This window comes from Kwoniella dejecticola, chromosome 2 (genome assembly GCF_000512565.2).
Source record: "Kwoniella dejecticola CBS 10117 chromosome 2, complete sequence".
NCBI lineage: Eukaryota > Fungi > Basidiomycota > Tremellomycetes > Tremellales > Cryptococcaceae > Kwoniella > Kwoniella dejecticola.
Window position 1 is genome coordinate 523,624 of NC_089302.1, and position 12,294 is coordinate 535,917.

The 12,294-nt window shown below is 48.0% G+C and overlaps 6 protein-coding genes across 6 annotated transcripts; 3 read left to right on the forward strand and 3 right to left on the reverse strand.

Annotated features, from left to right (window-relative positions):
* On the forward strand, positions 1-1,366 carry I303_101653 (uncharacterized protein; the record flags this gene model as incomplete). The annotated part of the gene is made up of 5 exons (XM_018405555.1): positions 1-107; positions 265-752; positions 839-864; positions 993-1,044; positions 1,272-1,366. The coding sequence occupies 5 exons, from the start codon at positions 1-3 to the stop codon at positions 1,364-1,366; spliced, it is 768 nt and encodes a 255-aa protein (XP_018265836.1).
* A 309-nt stretch (positions 1,367-1,675) lies between these two features.
* I303_101654 (uncharacterized protein) lies at positions 1,676-2,870 on the reverse strand (the record flags this gene model as incomplete). Its single annotated transcript, XM_018405554.2, has 6 exons — positions 1,676-1,759; positions 1,869-1,903; positions 2,103-2,322; positions 2,417-2,501; positions 2,596-2,730; positions 2,809-2,870. 6 exons carry the CDS (start codon positions 2,868-2,870, stop codon positions 1,676-1,678), a joined length of 621 nt encoding a protein of 206 aa, XP_018265835.2.
* Positions 2,871-3,487: 617 nt separating this feature from the next.
* I303_101655 (uncharacterized protein) lies at positions 3,488-5,854 on the forward strand (the record flags this gene model as incomplete). The annotated part of the gene is made up of 4 exons (XM_065968385.1): positions 3,488-3,953; positions 4,069-4,242; positions 4,332-5,608; positions 5,720-5,854. 4 exons carry the CDS (start codon positions 3,488-3,490, stop codon positions 5,852-5,854), a joined length of 2,052 nt encoding a protein of 683 aa, XP_065824457.1.
* Positions 5,855-6,262: 408 nt separating this feature from the next.
* I303_101656 (uncharacterized protein) lies at positions 6,263-7,563 on the reverse strand (the record flags this gene model as incomplete). Its single annotated transcript, XM_018405552.1, has 4 exons — positions 6,263-6,636; positions 6,803-6,918; positions 7,182-7,431; positions 7,527-7,563. The coding sequence occupies 4 exons, from the start codon at positions 7,561-7,563 to the stop codon at positions 6,263-6,265; spliced, it is 777 nt and encodes a 258-aa protein (XP_018265833.1).
* Positions 7,564-8,110: 547 nt separating this feature from the next.
* Positions 8,111-11,007, forward strand: I303_101657 (uncharacterized protein; the record flags this gene model as incomplete). The annotated part of the gene is made up of 8 exons (XM_018405551.1): positions 8,111-8,360; positions 8,528-8,623; positions 8,735-8,853; positions 8,923-9,066; positions 9,134-9,800; positions 9,901-10,064; positions 10,133-10,332; positions 10,431-11,007. The coding sequence occupies 8 exons, from the start codon at positions 8,111-8,113 to the stop codon at positions 11,005-11,007; spliced, it is 2,217 nt and encodes a 738-aa protein (XP_018265832.1).
* A 279-nt stretch (positions 11,008-11,286) lies between these two features.
* Positions 11,287-11,797, reverse strand: I303_101658 (uncharacterized protein; the record flags this gene model as incomplete). The annotated part of the gene is made up of 2 exons (XM_018405550.1): positions 11,287-11,358; positions 11,456-11,797. The coding sequence occupies 2 exons, from the start codon at positions 11,795-11,797 to the stop codon at positions 11,287-11,289; spliced, it is 414 nt and encodes a 137-aa protein (XP_018265831.1).
* Between the last annotated feature and the right edge of the window lie 497 nt (positions 11,798-12,294).

Below are 12,294 nucleotides of genomic sequence, written 5' to 3' on the forward strand. Positions count from 1 at the left end.
ATGGCATCTCAGCCTCAAACAAAGCCAAAGGGTTTCAAGTATGTAATCGAGCATATGGAGGAGGACGACGAGAATACAAAGGCGTTACCTGAATGGGTCAAGCTGGAGTGGGTGTTGGGTTTGCGTCTAATCTGATACGACGTATCATATTCAAAATTCACACTCGTGCTCGACCAATCTGAGAAGTAGCACCGACTCTAAGTTGGGCTGATAGCTGACTTATGTTGTTCCATCGTTCCATCGCCTCATTGTCATTCTATCTAGGTATTCCCACATGCTCAAACTCGTCGGTCCGCAATCGACCGTGCATTTCACCTCCCTCTCTGCATCTTCCATCCCTCCTCTGATATCTCACTTATCTGCGCCTTCCCCGGTATCCTCGTCGGGGGATCCTACTATACACTTGGAATCTACCTCGAAAGGACATCCGACGTCTTTACCAATTCTCGAATTATTGAAGTCCTCCTCCTCGTCGTCCTCGTCGTCGTCGTCGGCCGAAGACAGAGAAGACAGAAAGGCTATTCCTAAAGAACGAGTATGCTTGTTAGATCCCAAAGCTGAGAAGATCTTATCCCCCGAAGATGCAGATACGTTTGACGTGTTCCTCTATGGAGGAATACTGGGAGATGATCCCCCCCGAGACCGCACGAAAGAGCTAAGGAAGTTGGGGTTTGAGGGAAGGCATCTAGGGGAGAAACAGATGACTACGGACACGGCTGTGGGGGTCACGAAGATTGTTGTGGAAGATCAGAGTGAGTCTTTTTCGGGTGTCAACTTGAACTTATGCTAGAGCTGGCTCATTGATTTGCTGAGACGAGACTGCTGTTGGTGCTCATAGTATCACTCGATAAAATACCATTCACCGTGAGTCGACTTGTCTCTTTACATCTGCTTCGACTTTATCTATCTACCATAAGATTTTGCGGTTGAGCGGAGTATACGATTCGAGGTCCAAGAGAGCTGATGTATGCGACACTGACTCGATGGTTTAGGATTTCCCAACTATCACGTTCAACAAATATGAATCCATCGAGATGCCTTTCCGTGAGTGTCGTCCATCTCGTTGACATCATCGGGTGGAATCTTTGGGACAGGGACATATTTCAGCTTTCCGTTATTTCTTTCCTCAACTGCACTCTCATCCGTCCATCCATTCATGCACTACCGAAGCCACTTTTGGCCAGCCAATCATCCGTCAAACAAGACATCTTTCTTGTCTGTCGACAGATGAAGCACTGAGCTGATTACTATGGGTGAATCGGACTCGATAGGCTACGTAGTGGACGATAAAGGTGAACCGATCTTACCCCCGGGAATGAGGGAGCACCTCAAAGCGGACCTGAATAGGAGCATCGAGGACTTCTAGTACCTTTCTGAAACTCAACCGATCACGCTCTGGCGGAGATCTACGTTATACGCATGATATTATAGTTCGTGACGTAGATTGACATCCGACTATAATCATATCGGGATCTGCCTTTGCACCTCAACTAACAATTTACTGAAATCACTCTCGAATCTGACAACATAAACGCTGGCTTTGCTTGTACTCCAATAGAAGGCTCTGCATTTCGGATGTGGATCACTGGCCGAGTTTGTCGCTATTGCAACCGAGTGAATGATCAGTTTTAAACTATATCATGTACATAGCCAAGACCGTCTGCACTAGGTACACTCACGATAACCATTTCTCCCATTCTTCTTTGCCCCAAGACGAACTTACCGAATCGTCTTTCAGGCCGTCAAGGAGGGCGGTGGGCTATAACACCATGATACTCTCGGTCAGTCGCGGTCCGGTAATCAGCACAAGTGAAGAGACAGAAGGGGTTTCTTCTTGATTGTTGGAAAGATGAAGAGAAGAAACCCACAGTGACGTGGATACCGTTCTGACGACCGACTTTGACTGTTGATTGTCGGTTCATAGGATAGGATGAGCTGGGTCAGCATCGCGTTATACGATCCACGATACATGAGATGCTCTATAGGAGCGAGATGGGGGAGGGGCCGAGCACGAAAAAGGAAGTGTCTTCATCGGATTTGATCGAAAGAAATGACATCACATGACATGACACCGCACGGCACGACACACCTACATCACTTACCGAGATATTTGAGATCATCCGTAGCTTCCGTCCCGCCATTCGGACTACCTTTATTCTCCAACTTATCCCTCAACTCACCGAAGACCTTGGATTTGGGCCCTGTGAATTTGTTGTTTTTCTCAAGTAGATCCGTGGCTAGGTTCACGAGTTTGTCTCGTGTTTGAGAGGGGGTGAGCTGGGTGGAAGGTTGGTTGAAGTACTCGGTCTGAGTGTCGAAGATCTGAGTTGAAAAGCAGCTCAGCAAAGTCCTCTTATCCGTGGCACGGAAATTTGAATGGTCGTCAGGTAGCAGAGAAGATGGGGATGATACGCACGGCGGTGAGGTATTCCCAGAACAAGTCGGGATAGGTCTTGCCGAATACGATGAGAGCTTCGGTATGGAATGGAGCGAAGTAGTGGCTATAGATAGCATGCACCTCAATGAGTCGATATTGTGCGACATGTACTCAATCATGACTGAGGCTAATCATGTCAATTTCTTTGGGACTCTCACAATGGCTGAGGGTAGATTCTGGTTACCAAGCTCAATCTGCCTTCGTATTTCCCTCCGTTGGTGATGAGCGGCAGGACATTGGTACTGAGGGATCTTGTAATCTTAGCTGAGTAAGGACATAGTGGATCAAGGTAGCTGCGGATAAGCGCTTCGTGAGCCATTGTGAATTTATGCTACGCGATAAAGGTCTAAGGTGACATTGCTGCAACTTACATGTCCAGGATTTGGCCGCCTGTACCTTGACGAAGGAAAGTGAGACTTCTAGGAAGAGACATGTTGCTCGCTACTTCAGCTTCGGATCTTTACTCGGTATAAGTGAAGTGATGATTGGAAGTGCCAATGCTAACTGTCAGTCATCTGAAGCAGTGATGCTTTGTCTGTATGCAAATGATTGAATTCTGGTGTCGTGTCAATCAACGTTCTCGTAGTACTAACAGAGGTACGTGCTTGGTCATGGCCTAATAAGTGGAGGTGATTATGAGATTTATGAGGAGATCAGTTGACTGGAATGGATGAAACCACGTGATCTCGGGGATTTTACCCAGTTGCTTATAGGGAATTCCGGCGGGCGATGGGATGAGTGAGCGGGTAGTGCGTGGGTCCACCGTAACCATAACCAATCAATTACGACCGAGTTGCAATAGAGTGTACCCTCGCTTGGCATGAGATCGACACTACCTCATCACACCACAAATCATCCTTGATCTCACACTGCAATCTCTCAGACCATTCGAGACGAATCGGACCAACGTACATTGGTCCTCTGACAAGCCTTCGACATAGTGCGACTGATTGTCGTTCATACATACCGTAACGAGATAAGTATAATCCACCCAGATACAGACACAGATACGCACAGTCATCCCGCTGTAAGAAGGTCACTAGCTATACGATGTTGGACCAGATTCCATCCGAAATCATATCGCAAATCTCATACCACCTATCCCTCACTACATCCTCCTCCTTCTCAGCTTCAACCTCATCATCCAATACACTCGAGGATATACCGCCGATAAATCTATTATTATCATGTCGAACGATCAACGAAGCTATCAACCCCACCACGAACCCCCGACTATATGGTAAACTTTTCAAAGCCCTATTCGATATCGATGCGCCAGAGCGAAGGCTGAGAATACATCCAAACGCCAATGCCATTGCTCGGAAGTTGAAGAAACGACCTAGGAAACGAAGAAAGACGAACGAAGATGATAAGTTGAAAGCCCAAGAACTGACCAAAGAGCTCAAGAAGAGGATTAATTGTCTCCTCAGATTAAGGGATATGATTGAACAGAAAGATGTCAGTGAGATCGAGGATGATGATCTCTGGACTATCTATTTCATGTTGATTGAGAATGGTGAGCTCCTGCCCAATCGCTATTCTCAACTACGCGCGTCATCATAACCGAGTAACTATACTTCGGTTCTTGACTTTGTATCCTCAGAGCTGAATCCTTGGATGCTTTACTACAGACGGCAAAAACCTGGAACATCTGATCGGACCGAAAGCGACCATCCACTTACCTGCTTTGCTGGAGCTATATCATGAACAACATTTTCTGGCTGCAGCTGTGGAGCCCGGGTACCCGGCTGAGACCGTCGGCAGATCGTTAGCGATGTGGATAGCGTGGCTAGTGGGCGGGTCAGGTGGGTGTTCACATCACACACCGCATCACCTTCGACGACGGACCATTTTGCCTAAGCACTCTTGAGCTCACGCTGTTTATCTGTCATAGGCGCACCTGATGAGACGCCTGAGCAGAGGGAAGAACGAATGTTCGTCCTTCGACCATACGTCTTTGCAGCTCAACAATATCACCTCTACTTCGCTCCGTGGACATTACCCGACTTGCCTCTGACCAAGCCTTTACCCCCCTCCGACAACTCCAACCCGTTCGTAGCCGACCTCACTCCACGTTCGCGATCGTGCGCGGTCGAACATTTTGGTCGACAACTCTCCGTCTGCCCACCCTTCTTGGCGCACGCAGCTATCTTGAGATTCTTCTATCGCAGACCGGGAGAAGATATCGACGGGGAAAGCGATAATGAGCTGGACATGGTCACTCCTCCATTCATGACTATGCAAAATGCTCAAGGGCAGGGCCAAGGCCAAGGCCAAGGACACGCTCCCGCTCATCATCATCACCACCACCACGGTACCCATACTCCGATTACGAACGGCGTGAGAGTGAACGACCTAGTAGATGGGATCATGCCAGGAACAGAAGGGATCGTTCCATCCACGTCGACGTCCAGGGCGCCAACTCGCCCCGGTTCGCCAATCCCGATCGAGAAGCAGCAGCAATTCCTCATTGGGAATAGCAAGAACCACGATCTTGATTTCGCCCGTCTCAAAGCATGCCATGATCCCCTAAGTACCAAGGGTCTAAAATCCCCCAGGTGGAAAGGATGTTGGGACGGATGCTGGGAAGGCACATTCTCCTTTTTTGATTTTGATGCTTTCAGGGAGATGTTAGCTGGACATGCTAGAGCGCTATACGAAGGGCCATACGGGGAACAAGCCCAGGTATGGCGAATCAAAGAGACGTACGTGCGCAAGATCGGGTGGGTGAAGAGACCGGAGAGCTTGTATAGTCCTCATCAGAGTAGTGATGATGAGTATTACTCCACGGATGAGAATGCTCAAGCGGAAGCGGGAGAGGAAGAAGGTGTGGTCAGAGATAGAGAGGGATTACCATTAAATGGACCACCGGTAAATGCGGGATTCCCATTATCGGATCCACCTAATACGTTTGCGAACCTCGCTTCGGAGATTGCGGAAGCGGAGACCTTGAAACAGACTATCAAGCAGCAGATACAGGCTATAAAGGGGTACGAGATTGTACCCCCACAAGAACTTGATCAGATGTTGAGCCTGTCTGATGAGGAGCAGGAAGAAAGTGGACTGGAGATGTTGCTCAGTGGCACGGGACATAGTGCTTGGGGAAAATTCATCTTGAAAGGCCGAGTGAGGAGTTGGGATGGGATGGCGAGTTTGGTCAAAGAGTATGCTGTGAGTGGTGTTGATTTTTGCTTTTACTTTTTTTTTTTGTTTTCTTGAAGAGCGAATAGCGAGGAAGTCTTTCGGAGAATCCAGTGCTGACAAACCTGACTCCGTTGGCAGCCCGACTCAAGAGGTAAATGGATATACCGCGGATACGTCCTGGCTGGCGATATTTTCGTGGGTCGATGGAGAGATACGTACACCCCGGAGAATTTTGTGGGTTACGAAGGTACATTCTTCCTCAATCGGCGATGAGTGGTCTCTAGGATAGGTAATGGGCAAAGAAGCTCGTGCGTGGTGACGAATCGGATGAATGTGTGTCCTGCGTAAACAGAGCAGGGCTATGCTACGGAGTTTCCGATCTTGATGATGATTTTTCATGTATCACGTATCTTACATTTTATATCAAGATTGATGATACGCCATAATCGGTTGACACCTTGTATCTTGTTTTCCTGTATTGTAGATATCGATTGATCGATTGAATGTATGTTGTACATGACATATTTCGCAGTGAAGACCCTCACAGCAAGACGGTGCCGCGAATCCTGCTCCTGTGCTCTTTGCACCTTTATACATATGGATACATTGCACATACGGCATTATTTGTGTTTGCTTCGGTGCAGTGCAGCGTATCTCGCCGGGATAGAGCCCGACTATTCATCACTCGTCCACAGCCATCCCAGAAGAAACTACCGACCTGACCCCCATCCTCTCTACGATCTTCTCCGTCTGACTCTTGACCACATCCTCCATCTCTGTTTTCAGGACTTGGCAAGCCTCCACGCCGAGAGATAACATCTCTTCGAACCTGTCGACATGTAGCCTAGTCTCCATCTGAGCTAGGGTGATTTTCCCCGAGTTGGGCAGGGAGGCAATGACTAAATTAGGGAGGTCTTGTTCTTCCACGTGACTCAGGTCGAGTAAAGGTTGTTTGAGATACAGCCCGATGGAGATGGAGGTTGTGTAATCGAGTATGGAGATTCCAGAGGAGATTAGGGCGAGGGTCGTGGCGTTTATGGAGGTTGGTAAGATGCCTATAATATTGGATCGATCAGTCGGTCATCATTCCAAGTGTCAACCGGATACAGACAGGATGATGACGGGAAGGCTGACATCGAATTGAATTCGGTCGACGTTCTATCGAAGGATGAAAGACGAGGAGTGACAAGGGATATGTAGGATGAAATATTCTTTACTCACCCCCATCGGCGGACAGTACTTGCACGTTTATGGTTATTTCGCTTCGGGGATATAGGTGGGTCATTATCACTGGCTCGAAGGTCTGGCGTATGGAAGCACCGATCTCTTGTAGACGCCTATGTGATACACGGCATCTCGCGATCAGTTCATTGAATTTCCAACACGATTTCCGGATGCTGTCCAAACTCAGACCCGAATTAAAGCAAAAGAGGGTGTGCATGAGAGAGCAGAATTGGGGAAAAGCAGGGAGCCTAATCTGAAGGCGACATGGAAAGCGGGAAAATCAGAGGCAGTCGCAGGGATAACGGGAAGAAGATGAATAGAATAGGTCGCTGGTCAAAAGACAAACATTGGAAAAGATCGGTCACTCCGGACTCACTTATCTCCCCTGACCCTCTTGACACCCCCACCCCCTTGAGCCCAAGGTACTACCCCTACTTCAACACTTATGATTGCCTTATCGTGACTTGCCTGACTCCGTTGACGTGGTTCCCGGGGCCCGAATATCGATACTTGCACCGTCGTCAATCCTTGAGTGACCGTCGAACTTCCCTCGGCTGTCGGGTGGGTGTTCAGCTGGAAAGATGTTGAGCGCAGTTCGTACGGTCGTCTTGCATCGTGTCTGAGGCCTAGAGCAAGAAGTGTCATTCAGTCTAAGCCTTTCCATGATGGAAGAGAAAGATGTTAAATTTGGGATGTGCATATGATTCATACTGCTACGTACCTCCATCATTCAGTATTTCTATCCTGGACGAGGACATGGTGAGAAAGATGAAACAATGTTAAGCCTGCTCTGTCTCTGTAGGGTTCTTGCTTTCTTCGGACCTCTGGGCTACTTTGGCGTCTGTATGACTGAGTTCCGATGAGCTAATGGTATTCTCTCTTCAATCTTGCAATTTAGCTATGTGAGATGAGCTCAGGCTGATCCCTCATTGATGGCTTTGCCAAAATATCGAGAGATCTTTGATTGTGGAGGTCAGAAGAGGTGTCTGTTAAAGGGGAAACCTCAATAAAAGCCCGCTTGTACACCGCGTCTCCATCCCGGTCAGGACCGGTGAATGAGGGATGAGGGAATGACAATGACAGCATGATACATGCATGATTACCCTTCAGCTATACCTCTGCTTGCTCGAAGCGACACTTCATTCCGTCACTTGATATCACATTCGCTTGAGATACGAGCAACCAATCCCCATAGAAGAGGCTGACAGAGGATTTCAAGGAAACAATGGAATAGTCAACACCTGCTCGAGCCTTTGTCAACTAACGCCAAGCCTTATTCGCTCTTCTCATCGATGGTCATCCAACATGCCTCACCGCGAAGCGTCTTTCACCGATAAATTCCTCCGTCATCACCACCATCACAGCCACCATCACTCTCACAGAGACAAGGATCGAGAAGGAATATCCGCTTCTTCCTCTCGTAGGAGATCAAGGGATCATGCAGCTTCGACTTCAGCCTCAGGTTCAAATGGTGTGAATGAGGAGTCAGAGCAGCTGGCAGGCGGGAGTATGGATGTGCATGTTCGTGTACATAGCGCAGAACAATTCTGGCACGGTATGTGGACATTTATTGCTCTTTCGCCCAGCCTCGCTCTCATTCTGAATATTATCTTTTTCTCCACTGTCATGTGAACCTGGGCATAACGGTAACCGCTCGCACGACTCGTAAGTCGCTTGACAGATCGCTGAAGCTGACTTGTCTTGAGATCATGTGTGATACAGAACTCGAATTGATAGCGGATATACCTGAATCGCCTACTTTGGCTCAACTAGATGGGACTTTACGGATGTTCGTGACCTTCTGTGCGGCTTATCATGGTAAGTCGTTCATAGTCTCCATCCCATCCATTGCACTGTGCAAATCACCTGTCATATCCTGACTCAACACGGTTCGGATCCATTACTAAACCTCGGATGATACCCTCGCAGACCGCTATCTTACCTCGCCCACCGAGATCCAACATGCAGTTGAACTGATTCTCGACTCGGAGCTGTTCACCTTTCACTATGAGAGGATGGTGGGAATCATGATGTCTGATGCGCAAGAAGTAAGTTTGCTGTGCTTTCCGCTCACTACCTAAAAGGCATGAAAGCTAATGACTAGAAAAACCACGTAGAACACAAACCCACACGATTTGTATATACTGTATCACATCATATGGTATTACGGTCATCGCCATCCCAGCTTGTTTAGGTCTCATAGGAAATGGAGAAAGCTGTTACCAACTCTGGGCGAAGTGGTCGGCCTGGACTGCGACGAGGTGAGCCATCACTATGTAATTACGAAGGGAGCTTCAAGTCCGATACTGATATTCTGACCTGCATTAGCAAAACTTCGTTCTCGGTTTACCCCCGATAGAAGCTCGACTGAGGTTACCTGCCACACATCTGATGTACGAAGTATGCCGTGTCCAGAAGCTCACACCAGACGAACTATCCCAATTTGACGACTCGTTTATCGATCACCTCTTTGATCTTGTCGAGACCACCCGGGACATGCAGGATGAACGACTGAACTATGCGGTGATCAAATTGATAGTGGCATTAAACGAACAATTCATGGTATCTTCCCTGCCCTCGAGATCGTCAACTTCGGGACCTGAGCGAGGTGGTCCACCTACGAAGGGGGAGAGTAACGGAATTATAGGGATTGGGATCGATAATCAAATCAATGGAGATGGGAAATCAATCACCTCTCCTTCGGACATCAAAGTCTTTGATGAACCGGAATCAGCAATCTCGAGCTCTTTCAGATCCCATTCTCAGCCAAATTCTGCCTCGCTATTGTCGCCAGATATGAATGTTAGCAGTGGATCAGGAGGACATATGAGGAATCATTATCGGGCGAGATCGGGAACGATGGCTTCGTCGGCGTATCATCATGATCATTCGGAAGAGGCGAAGAAGAACAACAGAGTTTTGGTGGTGCTTATGAGAAGGCTGGGCAGCAGTAAAACGTTTGGCGAGAATATGATCTTCATGCTCAACAGAGCAGGTGAGTCCTTACCGTGTCTAAGCATACAGCTCAGTCGAAGGGCTCGAATACGCAAGGATGCTTCATGGCGAGGGGCATGGGCTAATTTAATGATCTGCAGAGAATACGCCGGACGATCTGTGTGTACAATTGCTCATTCTCAAGATCCTCTATCTCCTTTTCACTACCCCTGGCACACAAGAATACTTCTTTACCAATGATCTGAGAGTATTGCTGGACGTCTTCATACGTGAGCTTGTGGACTTACCGGAAGAATGCGAAGCTGTGAGTTTGCCTGCACCGAGGGTTGGAAAAAAGTGGAAGGTCGTGAGCTGATGAAACCTGAAACGAAGCTTCGACATACCTACCTTCGAGTATTGTATCCTTTACTTAACCATACTCAGCTCCGATCAGATCCGTATAAGCGCCCTCAGATCAAGCTTGTCCTGAACTCTCTGATTGCCAACAATCATATCAAGGAGGTCAATGCGACGACCACGCGTCTAGTGGAGAGGTGCACGGCGGAGCCAAGAAAGTTGGAGCGAAGTCATAGGTGGGCCCAACTTCTCTCACTCAACTGTTCCTGTGATCTCATTTTGACTACTGTCGTATCATGTGCAAGTCCTGATTGACTCTCACTCCTCACCTTAGCGCCGAGAACGTCCGAAATGCTCAACGTCAAGAATCCACTTCATCCACTATCTCTCTAGACTCAATCGCATCGGCCTTACCGAAATCCTTGTGCAGCACATCCATCTATACATCCCGCGATCCAATCCGTCAATCATCCCTGAACGACGTGTCGGCTTCGTTGAGTATGCCAGGTCGAGATAGACCATCGTCGTCTGCTTCCTCCTATACACATCCCAATAATTCTTCGCAAGAGATACTGAGATCGGAGACTTCGACTCCACCACTGGGATCTGCCGGTATATCGCCCTCCACCCCGCCAAAGGGAAGGAGAAAAGCACCTGCGCCACCCAAGAATAAGGCGAGTAGGAAACTGTCTGATGCCAGTTGGACAAGCTTCGATTCTGAGCACACGAACAACGAGGATGACGGGACAATCACCACGACATCGCCGTTGAGTAGTAGTGGCATCTTAGTGGATCGAGGGGGTAAAGGTGTTCCGCCGCCAATTATTGAGATCAACCATATTCCGATACATCAAGAATCGGCTGAAGGAAGTCCCAGAGTCAAGAATGGTTGGATCACTTTTTCAGCATGAGCCCTGCTCTCCTTCCCAAACAAATATCATCATGGCCTTCAAGACTGTCATTGTATAACCTACATTTACTCATATCGTCGAAGAGTATAGTATAGCATCAACATTATAAACCGTAATCCGTGTCAGCTTGGTATTTCTGTGTATCTCTGAATAATGCAAATATGTATATATTGTAAATCATAGCACTGGATGAGGCAATGCATCAGCCCAATCTGCCGTAACAAGGCTTCAGCTATAAAGACCTACGTCCTGCTCCGGACCATTATCGGTGACCGGGAATCACTCTTTGTAAAATGAGGTGATCGTATCGAATTTTGAACTCGCCTGACCTTGTGTCTTGGACTGTTTGACCTGTAGAAGATGTCAATTTGAGCAAGTACATCCTCGTGGTATGTTTGGGTGTGTCGTCCGTTGAGGTACGGCAAGGCAAGCCTGGCAATCCACTCACCCCGTTGATGGATCGCACCTCAAAATCTTCTGTCACTCGACCATTGACGGTAGTCAAACAAGTTCTAGTGCTCTGAGTGTGCTCGAGACCGTTCTTATCAGTGGAAGAAATCTCCACATTAGAAGTCTTCGTTTCTTCAGAGGAAGTGTGAACATCGCCTCCGATCTTTCGGAGTTTCTCCATCCATTTGTAGATTTGACGGTCAGTTTCTCCCTCCGAGTCGTACCTGTTATGGCTGGCTCCGTCAAGATCGTCGTTCGTTCTCGAAGTAGAGGTGAGATTACCGGAGAAATTGTCCATGGACCGCTCGATTCTGTCCATGAGTCTGTCGAGAGTGTTCATTGTGGAACGATCTGGTTGTATCTGTATGGATTTGGGGCAAATAAAAGGTAGAGAAATAGGCTAGAAGTCAGAATGGATGGACTGATGCTTGCAAAGTATACGCTGCACGCTCAGAGAATATGAGATGATATACGATAAGACGAGACTAGATGAGATGGATAAGCTGAGATGGGTTGATGGACTCGGTATGCCAGCAGTCTACTAAAATTTTCTACATTTCACCATGTATAGGTTTCCAAACAAGTCAGCCTCAGGATTCGTAATGGCAAACATCCTTTGCCTGCCCTACTTCGCGCCCTCCTTTATGCTGGACGATCTGCTTTGTGATCCTCTGACGAAGTCTAAGTAGGGATATAGTACCACACCACGCCGCATCACCGGGGACATGACGGCTCAAGGCAAAGGAGCGACTGCATGGTGAAAGTACGCTGTCCGTTGTGAGCCAACAATGAGTTTGCGACAGAGGCTTACGTGTCTGTGTAAGGCAAAGTCAGGTC